The sequence below is a fragment of the Hippopotamus amphibius genome, chromosome 2 (assembly GCF_030028045.1).
Source record: "Hippopotamus amphibius kiboko isolate mHipAmp2 chromosome 2, mHipAmp2.hap2, whole genome shotgun sequence".
Classification (NCBI taxonomy): domain Eukaryota; kingdom Metazoa; phylum Chordata; class Mammalia; order Artiodactyla; family Hippopotamidae; genus Hippopotamus; species Hippopotamus amphibius.
In genome coordinates, this window is record NC_080187.1 from 127,100,015 (window position 1) to 127,120,345 (window position 20,331).

The 20,331-nt window shown below is 36.4% G+C and overlaps 1 protein-coding gene across 3 annotated transcripts in view; it reads right to left on the reverse strand.

Moving 5' to 3' along the window:
* PTPDC1 (protein tyrosine phosphatase domain containing 1) overlaps positions 1 to 20,331 on the reverse strand; it is a 79,699-nt gene that overhangs the window by 38,385 nt on the left and 20,983 nt on the right. For 2 of the 3 annotated variants that reach the window (XM_057724872.1, XM_057724874.1), the window contains exons 2-3: positions 6,435 to 6,489; positions 5,334 to 5,421 (exon numbers count right to left, since the gene is read on the reverse strand). In XM_057724872.1, coding sequence (XP_057580855.1) covers positions 5,334 to 5,415 — 82 coding nt within the window. In that variant the 5' untranslated portion in view covers positions 5,416 to 5,421; positions 6,435 to 6,489. Of the gene's footprint in view, positions 1 to 5,333; positions 5,422 to 6,434; positions 6,490 to 20,331 lie in introns of those variants that run through there. The other variant, XM_057724873.1, reaches the window with a different exon arrangement.

A 20,331-nucleotide genomic window follows, 5' to 3' on the forward strand; every position in this document is an offset into this window, starting at 1 on the left:
GATATCGCTTATGTGTGGAGTCTAAAAAGAAATGGTACAAATGAGCTTATTTACAAAACAGAAGCAGATTCAGACTTAGAGAACACAATGGTTACTGGGGGAATGGTGAGGAAAAAGGATAGTTACGGAGTCTGGGATTGACATGTACACACTGCTATATTTAAAATGGATAACCAACAAGGACATACGGCACAGCACAGAGAACGCTGTTCAATATTCTGTAACAACCTAAATGGGAAAAGAATTTGGAAAAGAATAGATACATGTATATATATAACTGAATCATTCTACTGTATACCTGAAACCAACACAACATTGTTAATCAACTATACGCCAATATAAAATAAAAAGTTAGAAAAAAAAACAAAAACAAAAGGGAGTTGCGGGATATATTTAATGTGATGAAAAGGAAAAACCTACCACCAAGAATACTGTACCCAGCAAGGATCTTGTTCAGATTTGATGGAGAAATCAAAAGCTTTACAGATAAGTAAAAGCTAAAAGGAGTTCAGCACCACCAAACCAGCTTTATAACAAATGTTAAAGGAACTTCTCTGGACAAAGAAGAAAAATCCACAACTAGAAATAAGGAAATTACAAAATGAAAAAGCTCATCAGTAAAGGCAATCATAAAGTAAAGCTAAGAAATAATCCATACACAAAGCTAGTAGAGAAGTTAGAAGACAAAAGTAGTGAAATCATCTATATCCACAATAAGTAGTTAAATGATACACAAAACAATTAGATATAAAATATGATATCAGAAACAGTAATCATACAATATTGTAGATCAAACATACTTCAATCAAAAAGAAAAAAAACCCTGGTAATCGTGAGAAGAGTACAAATGCAGGGTTTTTAAAGTGCATTTGAAATTAAGAGATCAAAAACTTAAAACAATCACGTATATATAGACTGCTATACAAAAACCTCATGGTAACCACAAACCAAAAATCTATAAGTATACACTCAAAAGAGAAAAAGGAATACAACATAACACTAAAGACAGTCATCAAATCACAAGAGAAGATAACAAAAGAAAGGGAATAAAAGACCCACAAAAGCAAATCCAAAACAATTAACAAAATGCCAAGAAGAACATACACATCAACAATTATCTTAAATGTAAACTGATTAAATGCTCCAACCAAAAAACAAAGAGTGGCTGAATGGAAACAAAAACAAGACCCATATACATGGTGCCTACAAGAGACTCACTTCAAATCTAGAAACACATACATACTGAAAGTCAGGGGATGGAAAAAGGTATTCCAGGAAAATGGAAATCAAAAGAAAGCCAGAGTAGCAATCCTTACATCAGACAAAATAGACTTTAAAATACTGTTAAAACAGACAAAGAAGAACACTACACAATGATCAAGGGATCAATCTAAGAAGATACACAGGTTGTAAATATATATGCACTCAATATAGGAGCACCTAAATACATAAAGCAAATATGAACAGACATAAAGGAAGAAAATTGACAGTAACAGTAATAGTTGGGAACTTTAAAACCTTCACTTACATTAATGGATAGACTATACATACAGAAAATCAATAAGGGAACACTGCCCTTAAATGATACATTAGACCAGATGGACTTTATTGAAAACCTAGAGACAAATGAAAACAAAACACAACAACCCAAAACCTATGAGATGCAGCAAAAACTTCTGAGAGGGAAGTTTATAGGTATACAAGCTTACCTCCGGAAACAAGAAAAATCTCAAATTAAACAACCTAACCTTACACCTCAAGGAACTAGAGAAAGAAGAACAAACAAAACCTGAAGTTAATAGAAAGAAACAAATCATAAAGTTCCGAGCAGAAATAAATAAAAGACTAAAAAAATGGAAAAGATCAATGAATCTAAAAGCTTGTGCCTTGAAAAGATAAATAAGATTGATAAACCTTTATCCAGACTTATCAAGAAGAAAAAGGGAGAAGGCCCAAATCAAGAAAATTAGACAGAAAAAGGAGAACTTACAACTGACACCACAAAATTACAAAGGACCATAAAAGACTACTACAGGCAAATATATGCCAATAAAATGGACAACTACAAGAAATGAACAAATTCTTGGAAAGGTACAATCTCCCAAGAATGAACCAGGAAGAAATAGAAAATATGAACAGTGCAATTACCAGTAATGAAATTGAATCAGTAATTTAAAAAACTTCCAATAAGTAAAAGTCCAGGACCAGATGGCTTCACAGGTGAATTCTACCAAACATTTAGAGAAGAGTTAACACCTATCCTTTTCAAACTCTTCCAAAAATTTGCAGAGGAAGGAACACTTTCAATTCATTCTATGAGGCCAGAATCCCTCTGATACCAAAACAAGAAAATTACAGAGACCAATATCACTGATGAATATAGATGCAAAAATCCTCAACAAAATACTGGCAAACCAAATCCAACAATACATTAAAAGGATCATATACCATAATCAAGTGGGATTTACCCAAGGGATGCAAGGATTTTTCAATATCTGCAAATCAATCAATATCATATACCACATTAACAACCTGAGGAACAAAAACCATGTTATCATCTCAACAGATGCAGAAAAAGCTTTTGACAAAATTCAACACCCATCTATGATAAAAACCCTCCAGAAAGTGGGCATACAGGGAACACACTTCATGTTAATAAAGGCCATATATGACAAACCCACAGCTAACATCATACTCAATGGTGAAAAGCTGAAAGCATTTCCTCTAAGATCAGGAACAAGACAAGGATGTCCACTCTTGTCACTTTTATTCAACATAGTTTTGGAAGTCCTAGCCACAACAACCAGACAAGAAAAAGAAATAAAATGAATCGAAACTGGAAAGGAAGAAGTGAAACTGTTACTGTTTGCAGATGACATTATACTATATGTAGAAAATCCTAAGGATGCCACCAGAAAACTACCAGAGCTCATTAACGAAGCTGGTAAAGTTGTAGGATACAAAATTGACATACAGAAATCTGTTGTATTTCCATTCACTGAAAATGAACTATCAGAAAGAGAAATAAGGAAATAATCCCATTTACCATTGCATCAAAAAGCATAAAATACCTAGAAATAAGCCTACCTAAAGAGGCAAGAGACCTGTACTCAAAAAACTGTAAGACTCTGATGAAAGAAATTGAAGATGACATAAACAGATTGAAAGATATACCATGTTCTTGGATTGGAAGAATCAATATTGTTAAAATCATCGTACTAACCAAGGCAATCTACAGACTCAGTGGAATCCCTATCAAAATACCAATGTCATATTTCACAGAACTAGAATAAATAATTTAAAAATTTGTATGGAAACACAAAAGACACCGAATAGCCAAAACAATTTTGAGAAAGAAGAACAGAACTGGAGGAATTATGCTCCCTGACTTCAGAGTATACTACAAAGCTACAATCATTAAGACAGTATGGTACTGGCACAAAAACACACATAGATCAATAGAGACAGAATGCCTAGTATAAACCCAAGCACTTATGATCAATTAATCTATGACAAAGAAGACAAAAATATACAATGGAGAAAAGACAGTGTCTTCAATAAGTGGTGCTGGGAAAACTGGACAGCTACATGCAAAAGAATGAAATTAGAACATTCTGTAACACCATACACAAGACCTAAATTTAAAACTGGATACTCTACAACTCCTAGAGGAAAATACAGGGAGAACACTCTTTGACATAAATTATAGCAATAATTATTTTGGATCTGCCTCCTAAGGCAAAGGAAATAAAGCAAAAATAAACAAATGGGACCTAACTAAATGTAAAAACTTTTGCACAGCAAAGGAAACCACTGACAAAATGAAAAGACAACCTACTGTTTGGGAGCAGATACTTGCAAATGATATGACCAATAAGTGATTACTATCCAACATACACTGATATAAACAGTTTATACAGGTGAACATCAAAAAAACAAACAACCCAATTAAAAAATGGGCAGAAGAACTGAATAGACATATTTCCAAAGAGGAAATATAGATCACCAACTGGCATATGAAAAGATGCTCAACACATCTAATCAACAGGGAAATGCAAATCAAAGTCACAAAGAGAACTTCCCTGGTGCCACAGTAGTTGAGAATCTGCCTGCCAATGCAGGGGACATGGGTTCAAGCACTGGTCCAGGAAAATTCCACATGCTGTGCAGCAACTAAGTCCCTGTGCCACAACTACTGAGCCTGTGCTCTAGAGCCCGTAAGCCACAACTACTAAGCCTGAGTGCCACAACTACTGATGCCCACGTGCCTAGAGCCCATGCTCCGCAACAAGAGAAGCCAGTGCAATGAGAAGCCTGTGCATCACAACGAAGAGTAGCCCCTGCTCTCCACAACCAGAGAAAGCCCATGTGTAGCAACAAGGACCCAACACAGACAAAAATAAATAAGTAAAAATCACAATGAGATATCAACTCACACCTGTCAGAATGTCTATCATTAAAAAGAACACAAATGACAAGTGTTGGCGAGGATATGGAAAAAAGGGAACCTTTGTACAATGTTGGTGGGAATGTAAATTGATGCAGCCACTATGGAAAAAAATTAAAAATTGAACTACCATACGACCCAGAAATTCCAGTCTTGGGTATATATTCAAAAGAAGAAAAACACTAATTTGAAAAGATACATGCATTCCAATGTTCACAGCAGCATTATTTACAATTGCCAAGATATGGAAGCAACCTAAGTGTCCATCAACAAATGAACAGATAAAGAAGATGTGGTGTATACATACACAATGGAATTTACTCAGCCATAAAAAAAGAACAAAATCTTGCTATCTGCAGTGACATGGATGGACGTGGAGGGCACTATGCTAAATGAATAAGTCAGAGAAAGACAAATACTGTATGATATCACTTATATGTGGAATCTGAAAAATACAACAAACTGGTGAATATAATATAAAAACTCACAGATATAGAGAACAAACTAATGGTTACCAGTGGTGGGGGGAGCAATATACAGGTAGGGGACTGGGAGGTATAAACTACTGAGTGTAAGATAAGCTCCAGGATATACTGTACAATACAGTGAGTATAGTCAATATTTTGTAAGAACTGTAAATGCAAAGTAACCTTCAAAAATTGTATACAAAATTAAGGAATAAAAAAGGCTAAGGTCATTACTCAGGATTTTGAAAAGGAATTTTAACAGGCCACATGGTAAGGCAGAAATAAACAAAAGGCTGTATGTAGTACTTGCAACTTGGGATTCCAATATGAAGAAATAGCCTTTTCTTTCATGTTCATTAATACAGCTTTATTAAATTTTAGTTTATACAGAGACAAAAAGCATATTAAAGAACTATTACCTTTCATGTTTGCAGCATACCCAGTGTTATTCACCAAAGTAGAATATGGCTGTTCGTTTTGAGGCAAGACTCGTGAAGCCATGGTATTCTGTTGGGGGGAAAAAGATTACTTTTTGAAGGTTTGCCTATGGAATATTCATTTGCTAATCACTTATAATATGCTGGACTTCTACTAATACAGCAGTCATTAGTAAGTGGTTACTGAGCACTTGAAATGCGGCTAGTACAGATTTGAGATATGCTGTAGATATAAAATACAAGATTTTGGAGACTTGTACAAAAAAGAATGTAAAATGTCTATGTTTTTACATTAATTTGGCATTGAAATACTTTTGATATATTGGGTTAAATACATTATTAAAATCATTTTTGCTTCTTTTTATTGTTGTTACTGGAGAGTCTAAATTTGAATATGTGGCTCACATGATATTCTACTGGACAGTGCTGTGCTAGACAGGACATAATAGAGAAAAATAAGACATACTCTTCCTATACATTTCTAGACTGTTGGGAAGACAAGGTGTAGACACGAATAATGCTAATATGTGCCAAATGTCACAAGGCAGTCTTGGACAAACACGATGACTGTCCAATTTGAGGCAGGTGCAAGGCTTAAAGAAGGAATTCGTACTTGAACTGGGATCAAGAAGTAACATTTATTGTGGACATGACAGTATACTAGGCAATTAAACAGAACCCCTCATTCTTTACTAATTCAATTAAGTGAGGTTTACTGAATTTATGGCTTTAATCTACAGTTAACAGTCTTCATCTAGCTCATGCTAAATTATATGGCTAAGTGATCATTGCAGTGCTATGGTTTCCACCAAGGAAAGTTACGAAAAGTGGTTTATTTGTACTATTCCATTTCACCTTTCCACTCCACTTCCAAGTTCTGCTAACTATATCATTTCTTTTTTTTTAAGATTTTTAATTTCCAAGCTTTAGTTATATCTGTAATTAAGTTTCCCATGCTTTGTCTATAGGCTTATTCTAATATGTGAGACAAAATGTAATTATTGTGTGTGTATAGATATTATGTGTGTGTGTGTATATATATATATCTGTATATACATATGTATAATTCGTACACACACTTACCTTAAAAATTTTTCTCTTACCAAGTGTTATGCTTGGACTCACAAAACCTGTGTTGCTAAAAATAAAACATTCCAAGCATCAGTGTCAAATGGATTATCTTTCATTTCATTAGCTACTTAAAACATGGGCAGATTTTATTCTGCTGCAAATTTAGATGATGTATTTCTTATATAGAGTTCTCTCTGGTTTTTAATTGCCTTTTTCTTGCTGACAAAAGAAACAAATCTTTATCATATCCCTAAGGTCTTTCCAATTTTTTTTTTTAAATTGTGATCACTTAGTACAGTGAACAGTGTGTACCCTTCCCTGTCTTCAGCCTTAGCCTTTTTTCTAAATAAATAAATTTATTTATTTATACAATAAAATGCATATATTTAAAGTGTACAATTTGATATTTTTTTTCTTATTGGTAATGTATCTATGGCAATCCCAATCTCCCAATTCATCCCACCCCAACCTCCCCCTGCCCCCCACTCCACTTTCCCCACTTGGTGTCCATGTTTGTTCTCTACATCTGTGTCTCTATTTCTGCCTTGCAAACTGGTTGATTTGTACCATTTTTCTATATTCTGCATATATATGTTAATATACGATATTTTTCTCTTTCTGACTCACTTCACTCTGTATGACAGTCTTCTAGGTCCATTCATGTCTCTACAAATGTCACAATTTCATTCCTTTTTACAGCTGAGTAATATTCCATTGTATATATGTACCACATCTTCTTTTTCCAGTCATCTGTTGTTGGACACATAGGTTGCTTCCATGTCCTGGCTATTGTTTGTTTGTTTATTTATTTATTTATTGGTTGCATTGGGTCTTTGCTGCTGCACGAAGGGCTTTCTCTAGTTGCGGCGAGTGCGGGCTCCCCATTGCGGTAGCTTCTCTTGCTGTGGAGCATGGGCTCTAAGTGCATGGGCTTCAGTAGTTGCAGCACACAGGCTCAATAGTTGTGACTCACAGGTTTAGCTGCTCTGTGGCATGTGGGATCTTCCCAGACCAGGGATCAAACCCATGTCCCCTGCATTGGCAGGTGGATTCTTAAACACTGCACCACCTAGGAAGTCCCTCCTATTCTTTTTTTTAATATAAATTTATTTATTTATTTAATTTATTTATTGGCTGTGTTAGGTTTTTGTTGCTGCACACGGGTTTTCTCTAGTTGCTGTGAGCGGGGGCTACTCTTCATTGCGGTGTGCAGGCTCCTCATTGTAGTGGCTTCTCTTGTTGTGGAGCATGGGCTCTAGGTGCGTGGGCTTCAATAGCTGCGGCACACAGGCTTAACAGTTGTGGCTCACGGGCTCTAGAGCACAGGCTCAATAGTTGTGGCGCACAGGCTTTGTTGCTCTGCGGCATGTGGAATCTTCCCAGAGCAGGGCTCAAACCCGTGTCCCCTGCATTGGCAGGCGGATTCCCAACCACTGCCGCCACCTAGGAAGTCCTCCCTCCTATTCTTAATCACACTACTGTGCTCATACTATCTACTTGCTTTTTCAAAATATTTTTTCCTAGCCCTTTGGGTTCCTAATTCTAATGTGGATAAAAAGCTTCCTAGGCCCACTACACAGTTTTCAACCTGGGATTTCTTTTAACTGCACCCCTGAGTTGAGGCCACTGTTCCTCAGATTCTGCTTTGGCTTTGATCTATCCTCAAGTAATTTTTTCATGAAAGGTGAATGGAAGGTAAACTTTCTAAGTCCTTTCATTCTGAAAATACCTTGATTTTATCCTCATAGTCAGCTGATAATTTGGTTACTTACAGAATTCTAGGTTGAAAGCCATGCCAGGTCATGTCTACTGTGTTTTAACAAACACCATTGCTGATGAGAAGTCTGTATGCCAATCAGTGTATTAGAAACAGGCCCTTTTCATTAACCTTGATTAGTTTTTTTCAATATGCAGATTAACCTTTCAATATGTATCCTTCAGAATATGTTCCTTTCAGTATGTATCCTTCATAAGCTACAACTGTCTGTGCAGGAGATACCATGCTTTACTTTACAAAATCCACGTCATTCTTACAGTCACTCTATACTATTAGTATCTCCATTTTCTCAGGTGGGAAACCTTGCCTGAGAGTACACATTTTCAGTGGTAGAGCTGGGACTTGAATACAGCCTGCATGCTCCTAATACCAATCCACTATACCCTACAGAAAGATCTGACCAATTTACACAATTTATTAAAAGTCATCTTTTCTCTCTTCCTCATCAAAGTGAGGCATTTTAAACCTTTTTAACAGAATCATCTCATTATTGTTTTACTTTGCATTTCTTAAGTGAGGCAAAGTAGTTTTCCAGAAGCTTTTTAAAAAAAGTGAATTTCCTGTAAATAAACTGCCTACTTCAGAATTCAGCCCTTTTCCTACCGGGACATTTGCACGTTACAGACTTGCAAGATGTCTTTCTATATTAATATCAACTCTTCATCATACATGCTGCACATCTTTTTAAAAATAGTTTACCATGTCTTAAATATGCTGTGTGTTTTGCCTAGCAGTCTCACTCTGTCTTGTGGTCCAACCTGTAAGATTATTCCTTTGACTTTTCTGGCTGTAGTGACACAATAAGAAAAGCTTTCTCCAATATAAGATGTAAATCCCAATTTAATATCTCCCATTTTGGGGTGATAAATGCTATCTCTTTTTTGTAGGTTAACAGTACTATTGCTAAAACGTAAATTAATCTACAGAATTAAAGACGGTCCATCTTCAAAAAATATCATATCTATCACAGTAATCCAAGAGTTACTATACATGTTTACAATTAAATTATCAATTTTCAAATATCTGAAATATATAGTAAACATTAGTTTGAGGAACAGAATATTTCAAGATCTTTCAAAGTCTAAGAGTTAAAACAGAAAATCAGCTCTATTTGTATCTGTAGGGACATCAAAAGCATCCCGTTCAGATCCCTTTTCATTCTTCTTGTGGTTGCTGATCACTTGCCTTCATCTAAACTCTAGTAGCCTCAGTTCCACTGCTTTACCAATTAAATGGCTTTCTTGTTTTCCTGAACAACCAGTCATATTTTTATCCTGTTTTACTTAATCCTTCGTCCTCCTCAAAGAAGTCTTCATTACTTATTCAATAGGTCTCAATTGCTGACTTTTTTTTTCCTGTCTCATTAGACTAGTTATTTGAAATCAGTATGGAAACTCCAGAGCTGCCTTCATTTTAGGCTAATTTATCCCACTGCTTAAGGCCACATCTTTCTAAGAGTTCCACCTGCTGCTCTGGCTAGTGGGAACACGAACTATTTCCAGCCCCCCAAGTGCCCTGAAAACTGTCTGCTCCTTCCTGTATCTTTCCCTAGTCTTGGGTAGTTTGCACAGATCAATACTCAGCCAAATACTTCGGGCTAGCAAAGACCTGAAGGCCCTCTGCACGTTGCTAAAGCCTCACTCCATGCTGCTCCCTTCTCTTCAGTACACTACGCTGCAAATTCTAGCCACCCTGGCTTTCTACACATCTCTGAGAAGGCTGTTTAAGTACTCCCTGCACTGCAGATTGCTTCCAAGGAGGCAGCTGGTGCAACCTTAGGCTCACCACATTTGTTTCTCTTTTCTCAGAGATCACAATTCTAAGCTGCCTGCCTTTCAATGTCCAAAACCCATTTTTTATATCTCTTGTCTGGTTTTATAGTTATTTCAGGCTGGAGGGTGATTCTGGTCTCCGTTATTTCATCTTGGTTAGAAGCAGATACCTTCATTGGCCCTCTTCAAATAACTCAAATCCAGGGGAACTCTGCAAGAGTGCTCACTGTGCACTGACTGCATAAAACATTAATTTATAGTCCAATTATATACAGCTCAAGTAGGTCAGTTAAACTATACGGTACAGTCAAAAGTTCTGTGTTTAAATCTTGATTCTGTTCATTGCCTGCTATCTGAACCATTCTGAGCTTCAATTTTATCTTCTGTAAAATGAAGATTACTATATCTACTTTCTTTGGATGTTGTAAAGATGGAGAGGGTGGATGTGTGTGTGTTTCAAGCACAATGTCTGTTATATAGGTATTCAATAAATGCTTGCTTATTTTCATTTGCAAACCAATATCTGTAATCTTTTTGTTTCTTTCCCTTCTGTCTGTATTTACTTCATTTTTCTGTTATTTTTTATAAGCATTTGTAAAGCATTCCCTTCATTATCTGTAAAGCAGTCCTGCAAGTAGTTAGTAATGGTCGAGCTTCTCAAGATTTATGAAAACATCTCCATTCACAACTGAATTTATTTCATGTGCCTGGTTGTACATTCAGGAGAAAAATGGTTTGAATAGTAATACTATCATTTCACTGCACAATCATATATTACTTAACTTCATTTCCTGTTCCTTATGACAGATATTTTGCTCACTCTATCCCACAATTTGCTTTTATCCCAAAAGTCCCTCAAAATGACTCAACTGTTTAGGATTAATCACATGCTTACTAATTATTACCTAATATTTAAAAGTCAGAACAGCAATGGACTATGACTCATACTGTTAAGAAGAATCATCATGAAGCAAGAGTGCGATACAAAGAATGTTCTACTTCATAAAAAAGTCATTTCACACAAGAGACTGGGTTCTGAGGTGGACTATCTTCCGGATACACAGTGATCTGCCAAAATTTACATGTGTATTTTTGGGAAAGAATTTGTGGGGACTGCATTAAGAAGTGCCTGGGAGGTTAGAAGTGTGGTATAGTTCTTCCTAGACTCTCAAAACACTAGCACTCCAACTTGCATCAGTATCACCTTGGGTGCTTGTGGAAAATGCACATTCTTTGGCCCACCCTTAAAACGTCTGAGTTGGTAAGTTTGGTGTAATAATTTGTATTATCAACTTACACTCCAGCTCATTCTAATAAGAGACCTTCTGCCCATACTTAAAGAAATATAGTCAATATGATTAGATTCTACACAGCAATCATGATAGAAGAATTTGAGGCTGAAAAACTTAAGTTTTTATGGGGAAAAACAGAGATGGACGTTCAAGTCTATGAGTGAACCAATGAAACCTATATAAATATTTTTATGTTCATGAATAATATACTATAAACATAAGCTTGATGCCAGGCACCCTCCCAAATGCTTTGTATATCTTAACTCATATAATACCCATAACAACACTAATAGATGAGTACTACTACTATTTCCATTTAAAAAAAATAGCTTTATTTTTTAGACCAGTTTTAGGTCCATAGCAAAACTGAGTAGAAGGTACAGAGATTCCCATAACCCCCTGCCCTACTTCACACATGCACAGCCTCTCCTATCATCAACATCCCCCAGCAAAGTGGTACATTTGTTACAATAGGTGAACCTACATTGACACATCATAATCACCCAGAGTCCACAGTTTACCTTAGGGTTCACTCTTGGTATTGGACACTCTGTGGAATTAGACAAATGTATGACATGTATCCACCATTATAATATCATACAGAGTATTTTCACTACTGTAAAAATCCTCTATGCTCCACTTAGTTATGCTTCCTACCCCACCCCATCAACCACTGATCTTTTTATTGTCTCCATATTTTGGCTTTTCCAGAATGTATTGAAAACATAGTTGGAATCATACATTATGTAGCCTTTTCAGATTGGTTACTTACACTTAGTAATATGCAATTAAGGTCCTCCAAATCTTTTCAAGGTTTGATAGCTCATTTCTTTTTAGTGCTGAATAATATTCCATTTTCTAGATGTAACATAGTTTATTCACTCACCTACTGAAGAACAACTTGGTTTCTTCCAAGTTTTGGTAATTATTAATACAGTGGCTATAAACATCTGCGCACAGGCTTTTGTGTGAACATAGGTTTTACAGCTCCTTTGGGTAAACACCAAGGAGCATGACTACTGGATCACATGGTAAGAACATGTTTAGTTTGTACGTTATTTCTGTTTTAAAGATTAAGAAACTAAGGCAAAGAGAAGTCAACTTGCCTGAAGTCACAGCTACTATCTGAATTGGGATTTGAGCTGGGATCTGAATTCACACAACTCAGCTCCAGAGTTTGTGCTCTGAACCACTACGCATACAGCTTCTCAACAATGAGGAAAGACTTTACACTAAATAAAAGGAATGTCATTGTCAGTCAACTACACTATGCATTGTAACTCAGCTACACTGAATTCTGCACCATTTATAATTCCTTCAGTCTCAAGAAACTCTTCACATCCCCTTTCCACAGCAAAATTTTCAAATTTCTTTTGCTTTGTGCACAAAATCTGCTGATTCTTCATTCACTGATATACCAAAGACAAATATAAAACACAGCCCCTTTTAGGTTTAACACATTTTAGGTTCTTCCCTCCCAACAGAAAAAGAAATGCAGCTGGTCTAAACATAACCTTATAAAATCAAAACATATTTTCAATAGAGTTGTTGGCACTTACTACCTTTGTGATCTTAAGCATGCTTATTAACATCTCTGAGACTCACTATCTGCTCTGTAGTAGTTATAAAGATTACCTGGGAGCCAGTATGCAGATCTAATCCCATACCTGATCCATCATAATTCAGTCTGTTCTCAAGACAGCAGTCAGAGTGACCTTGTCAATTTCACATGGGTCATGTCACCCTTTTCTTCAAAACACTTCTAGTCACCCTATTTACAATTTAAGCCAGCTCCCCTTCCCTGTTCCACTTTTCTCCTCAGGATTTATGAAGAAAATACATCTAGCTCATTACATAATTTACTTATTTATCCCATTTATCATCTGCCTTTCTCTACCCAATGAGGACACAGATTTCTGTCTACTTCATCAACTGTTGTGTCTCAAAAGACCAGAAAAGGGCCTGTCACACAGTAGGTGCTCAAAGATTTGTTGAATACCTGAATATATGTTCAGTAAAAAGTAGCTGCCACCACACCACCATCATTTCATCTCTTTGAATCTCAGCTTTTTAATCTGTAAAGGAGGAACAGTAATCATGCTTTACTTATCTCAAGATTATTGCTAAGAGCCTATCAATTACATGACAGCACCACTACGCAAATGCAAGGAATGGCATTCTCCCTATCTTAGCTTTCCTGATCACAGTTCTATCTCCAACTTCTCGCCTATTTTCAATCTGACAAATCTGTGTTTCTTCTAATTCCCTGAGGGGTGTAGCTGTTTTTCTTCAGCCAAATATGCATGATGACAATAAATTCAACCCTCAGCCCAAATTTTCTCTCCTTTAGGATGTCTTCCCTAATATCAATTACACATTTTATTCACATCCCCTCATCATGAAGGGCTGACCGAAGATTTATCTAGTGGCTTGGATGCTATAAAACATAGCTTCCTAATACCACAGTAGTATTTTGTCCTTAAAAGAATTAAAGCACTCCTTATGACTCCTTATGTGGTAAAACAAAACAAAACCAGATTTCTTTTAAACTGTAAGTCCTCACCTCTGAATCTCACCTCTGAATCTACAACCTCAAAAAAAAAACAAAACACCCCCAAAGCCCCAGAACTATATAAAATCCCCTTTCTCCTCAAAACACCTCTGGAGGGCAGGCAGGCAACTTTGAAAAAACACCTTTTCTTTTTTTTTCAAATCCTTCCAGCCTTTCTAACAAGGTAAGTCCTCAGGGAAAGAACTTAGGAGTGCTTTGAATATACATTATGTCTAGCAGTTTGCTATGAACTTCACTGGCTTCTGTGATCTCACACCTTAAATACACCTTAGGGAGGGTCCCTGGCTCTCAGGAGACTCATCAGAGATCAGGGAAAAACAACACTATAGTAGGATTCGGACTATTTCATCATTTAAAGAAATATGCTGTTTGGTTCAGATTCTTCAGAAAACGTATTCTGATAAAGCAGATAGGTAAGATATTAACAACACGTGAAGCTGCTTTTCACAAATAAGGTTTTCATACTCCCTAGCCTTTTCCCACAAACAATCACATCTGGCTAGTTATTCCTACAGGTTTGAACCAACCTCACATGAACATCACCACCACAGACACTTCTGAACTCAAAGAGGTCAACAATTCCTAATTCAACACTCATCAGAATCACTTGGAGGGCTTTTTAAAAATCCCAGACTGCTAGGCCCCATCCCTAGAATTTCCACTCAGTAGGTCTGGGTGGGGCTGAGAATCTGCATTTTAAACCAGTTTCCAATGATGCTGATGCTTTGAGGACCAATGCATTAGGTAAGCAATATGCATTTACCGAACAGCACATGGTCTCTAGGACGTAGTCTATAGGTTATTGTGAAAGTGTGTCTCCTGGGTTCTGTTTAGCTGTCAGACATCGAACCTTCTTTCTTCCTGAGCCAATCTTCACAATGTCTTGAAATACATCAAGAAGTCCAACATCATCAACCAGATCAAGAAAAAGCCTCATGTTCCTGAGTGAGACCTGGGCACTAATGTTCCTACCAAAATTCTATTTTAAACCAAACACATAATCCTGGAATTGGAGAATTGCTATGCAGGTGGTATCAGCAAGAAGAAAGACTCTCCACATCAGCCACGTTTTAGTCAAGCACCATACACCACATCGTTTTGGAGACCATAATTTGGATTCCTACCCAACAGATATTTATTATCTGAATATTCCTTTTAGTAAGTATATAAATGTTGTGGACATATAATTACATCCACCTTTAAATACACATATTCTTACACTCTAGAAGTTTTAAAATAAATTGCAGCTAGTTCAACATGAAAGCTTAAAATACTGAGTGAAGCAGAGTTTACTATTCACTTTACTATCCCCATTTATTTACAGACTGGGAAGGATAACGAGATTCTATGCCTCTTAAATTCCTGAACTACTTCTCAAAGGAAAAACTACTCTGTGAAACATATTTTAAATACTTGGGTGACAAGCTTGGACGACTTAAAACACAGGCAGGTGTGTAGTTCCTGGGACATCACAGGCTTAGATTAGACCTCCTATAGCAAGATACAGAGAACATCTGGTTTAAGTAGTAGATTGAACTCATACATTAGCTTCCCCTTCCTCCTAAGACCCTGGTGAGAAGGAATTTTAAAAAGAATAAGCTCATAGAGCAAGGAGCAAGAGGTTTCAAAGGATTTTGGAAGAAAGAAAGCAGATGAAAGTAAATAGGCAACTAAAACTGAGTGGAGGAAGTTGTAGCTTAAAATATGACCATGAAGAGAGTAACAACAGATGGTTATGTCTCATCACAAAAGATGGAAGACAGTGAGGTGACGATCTTCAAAGTGTTGAAAGAAATACATGGTCAACCAAGAATTTTATATCCAGTTAAATCCCCCTTGAAAAATAAAGGAGAAATTAAGACATCTCCAGATTTAAAAACAAATTATCAAAAACCAAAAAACAGATATGAGAGAATTTGTTGCTAGCAGACCTGCCCAATGAGAAATACTAAAGGGAATCCTTCAGGGTATGACATTATAGGGTAACTTGAATCCACACAAAGAAATAAAAAGCACCAAAAAAGTTAACTAAATGGGTATTATGAAAATAAATATAACTCTTTACAACCCTTTTCTCAACCAGTTTTAAGACACTTGCACAAAGCAATAATTATAAAAATGATCTGGGACTTTCTTGGTGGCACAGTGGTTAAGAATCTGCCTGCCAATACAGGAGACATGGGTTCGAGCCCTGGTCTGGGAAGATTCCACATGCCATGGAGCAACTAAGCCCATGCACCACAACTACTGAGCCTGAGTGCCACAAGTACTGAAGCCCATGAGCCTAGAGCCCATGCTCCGCAACAAGAGAAGCCACTGCAATGAGAAGCCCATGCACCGTAACAAAGCCCCAATGCAGCCAAAAATAAACAAATAAATATAAAACAATTTTTAAAAATGAGTTGATAAGTGTATAGCATATATAAAAGTATAATTTGATGACAATAATAGTATAAAAGAGGGAGAAGGAAATGGAGATATACTGGAGGAAAAGTTTTGTATACTTCGATTAAACTAGTATTAATCTGAACTAGGCTGTCTTAAGATGCTAATTGTAATCCTAAGGTAAGTGCTAAGAAAGTAACCGCAAATAGGAAAAAAAAGGAAATTGGAAAGGCATAATCAAAAATATCTAATACAATGGAAGGCAAGAATCAAGGAATAAAGGAATGCAAAAGCTGTAAGACATATAAAAACAAGAAAAAGGCAGGTGTAAATTCTAAGTTATCAGTACTTACACTAAGTATAAATGGATTATGTACCCCAATCAAAAGTCAGAGACTGGCAGAATGGATTTAAAAAATGATCCACCTAAAAAAATATATAAGACCTACATGAGGAAAACCACAAAACACTAATGAACAAAATCAAAGAAGAACTAAGTAAATGGAAAAATAGTCCATGTTCATGGATAGGAAGATTCAATATTGTCAAGATGTCAGTTCTTCCCAACTTGATCTATGGATTCAATGCAATCTCAGCAAGAAAAATCCCAGCAAGTTATTTTACAGACATCAACAAACTGACTCTAAAGTTTACATGGAGAAGCAAAAGACCTAGAATAGCCAACACAGTACTAAATGAGAAGAATAAAGCTGGAGAGCTGACACTACCTGACTTCAAGACTTACTATAAAGCTACAGTAATCAAGCTAATGTGGTACTGTCAAAAGAATAGATCAATGGACCAAACAGAGAACTGAGAAACAGACCCACATAAATACAGTCAACTGATCTTTGACAAAGGAGCAAAAGCTATTCGGTCTCTTTAACAAATGGTGCTGAAACAACAGGACATCCATAAGAAAAAAAGCTTAATCTAGACATGACCTTAGGCTCATCACAGAAATTAACTTAAAATCAATGACAGGCCCAAATGTAAAATGCAAAAACTATAAAAATTCTAGAAGATAATATAGGAGAAAATCTTGGGAATGATGTCTTTTGAGATACCAAAGACACACTCCATGAAAGAAATAACTAATAAGCTGGACTTCATTAAAATTAAAAACTTCTACTCTGTGAACTACAAAGTCAAGAAGAAGAGAAGATAAACCACAGACTGGGAAAAACCATTTGCACAAGAGACATCTGGTAATGGACTGTTATCCAAAACAAACAAACAACTCTTAAAATTCAATAATAAGAGAAGAAACAACCTGAATAAAAAGGGCCAGAGCCCTTAACAAAGAAAACACATGGCAAATAAGCATATGAAAAGGAGCTCCACATTATATGTCATCAGAGAAATGCAAATTAAAACAACAATGAGATACCATTACACACCTATTAGAATGGCCAAAACCTGGAAAAGTGATAACACCAAATGCTGGTGAGAATGTGGAGAAACAGGAACTCTTGTACACTGCTGGTGGGAATGCAAAATGGTACAGTCATTTTGGAAGAGTTTGGTGGTTTCTTACAAAACTAAACATACTGTTACTATATAATCCAGCAATTATGCTCCTTGGTATTTTCCCAAAGGAGTTGAAAACTATGTCCATATAAAAACCTGCACACAGAAGTTTACAGCAGATTTATAATACTTGTAAGCATCAAGAAGCCCTTCGATAAGTGAATGAATAAACAAACTGCAGCACATCCAGATAATGGAATATTATTCAACACTAAAAAGAAATGAGCTATCAAGCTATGAAAAGACATGAAGTAATCTTAAATGTATTATCACTAAGTGAAAGGAGTTAATCTGAAAACGCTACATACTGTATGATTCCAGCTATATGACATTCTGGAAAAAGCAAAACTATGAGGACAATAAAAAGATCAGTGGTTGCTGGGGATGAAGGAGACAATGAGACAAGGAGGGATGAATAGGCAGGGCAAGAGGATTATTAGGGCAGTGAAAATACTCTGTATGATGTCATAATGATGACTATGTCATTATACATTTGTCCAAATCTATAAAATATCAAGAATGAACCCTAAGGTAAACTATACTTCGGCTGACTATGATGTATCAATGGAGGTTCGCTGATCATAACATATGTACCATTCTGGTGAGTGATGTTGATAATGGGCAATGAATCTGTTGGGGCAGGGGATATATGGGAAATCTCTGTACCTTTCTCTCAATTGTATTGTGAACTTAAAACTGATCTAAAAAAATTTGTCTTAAAAACATGGACCCAAAAAATAAAAATGAAAAAGTATAAATTGGATTCCATAAAAAAAAAAATCCAACTATACGCTATCTGCAGAAGACATATTAGATTCAATGACACAAACATGCTGAAGAACAAAAGATGGAAAAATATAAGACCATGCAAGCAGTAACCAAAATAGAACTGAGGTGGCTATACTAATATCACACAAAATTTTATAAGGCAAAAACTGTTCCTAGAGACAAAAGAAAGTTATTTTATAAAGATAAGACAATTGACTCATCAGGCAGATATAGCGACTATGAGTATACTTGCACTTAAAAACAGAGCCCCAAAATACAGGAAATAAAATTGAAAAACCTGAAGGGAGAAATAGACAACTCAACAAAAATAGTTGGAGACTTCACTACTTCACTTATAAGAAGGGACTGAAAGCAAGGCAGAAGATGAACAAAAAACAGAAGACTTGAAGAATACGATAAACTACTTTGTGTAGCAGATATCTACATATACTCTAGATCTAAACAGAACACACATTCTTCTCAAATGCACATGAAACATTCTTCATGACAGACCATGTGCTAGGTGACAAAACAAACCTCAAGAAATTAAAGAATTAAATCAGGCAAAGTATGTTCTTTGACCACAATGAAATTAAATTTAATATCAATAACAGAAGAAAATGTGGAAAAACGACAAATAAATAAGCAACATATGCTTAAATAACCAATGGAGCAAAGAAGAAAACACAATGGAAAACATAAAGTACTTTGGGATGAATAATGAAAAAAACCAAAAATATCAAACCTTATGATACATAGCTATGGCAGTGCTTAAAGAGAAATTTATAGCTGCAAATGCATATATTAAAAAAGGAGAAAGAATTCAAATCAATAACCTTCCACCTTAAGTAACTGAAAAAAGAAGAGCAAGATGAACCCAAAGCAAGCAAAAGGTAGGAAATGCAATGAACAATGAAACAATGAAAAAAAAAATCAATGAATCCAAAACTTGGTTCATTAAAAAAAAAAAAAAAAAGCCAACAAAATTGACAAACTTTTAGCTAGACGTCCCCCCACTGAAAACAGATGACTCAAATTATAGTAATAAAAGAGGGAACATTATAACCAACCTTACAGAAATAAAAAGGATTATAAAAGAATACTATAAGAAAAGTATGCCAACAAATAGGTAAGAAAGATAAAATAAATTCCTAGAAAGACACAAACTACCAAGAATACCTTCTAGAAGAAACAGAAAATCTGGGAGAGTGCCATCAGCAGCATGGTGGAATGAGATACTCCCTTTGTCTCTCCCCTTCAGTCTACAACCAATAAGACATCCATAACTCAACTAGGGCCCCTCTGCCCAACACGACAGGTTGCTGGAGAATACCACACACCTCTACACCAAAAGGTGGGTGGATAGTAACACACAGAGGAGGCAGGACTGAGGGAACAACAGAAACAGTGGCTGCAATCCTAGCCCTCTAGCCACAGAAAACCTGGTAGCAGCAGGAGGTGGTATACATGACTGACCTCCCAGCAGCAGTGGCGCCCATGGCCACTGGTAACTGGGCAGCAGCAGTACTAGGGCCCAGGACCCCGTGCCCCCAGTCACTGGGGCACGCACAACTCTGGTCTACTGACACAGTGCCCACAGTGGTGGAACCTGTGAACCTCACAACACCAGACACAAGCAGAGGTACCTGAATGACCCCAACTCCCTACCCCCACACCTGGTGGTAAAGCCTGTGACTCACAGAATTCTAGACGTGGCAGAAGAGCCCACCATCCCAGTGCCCCAGGAGGCAAAACGATCCTGGAAGCAATAATGATGGCATGTGGCAATAACTCTGACAGAAGCAGAAGGTGG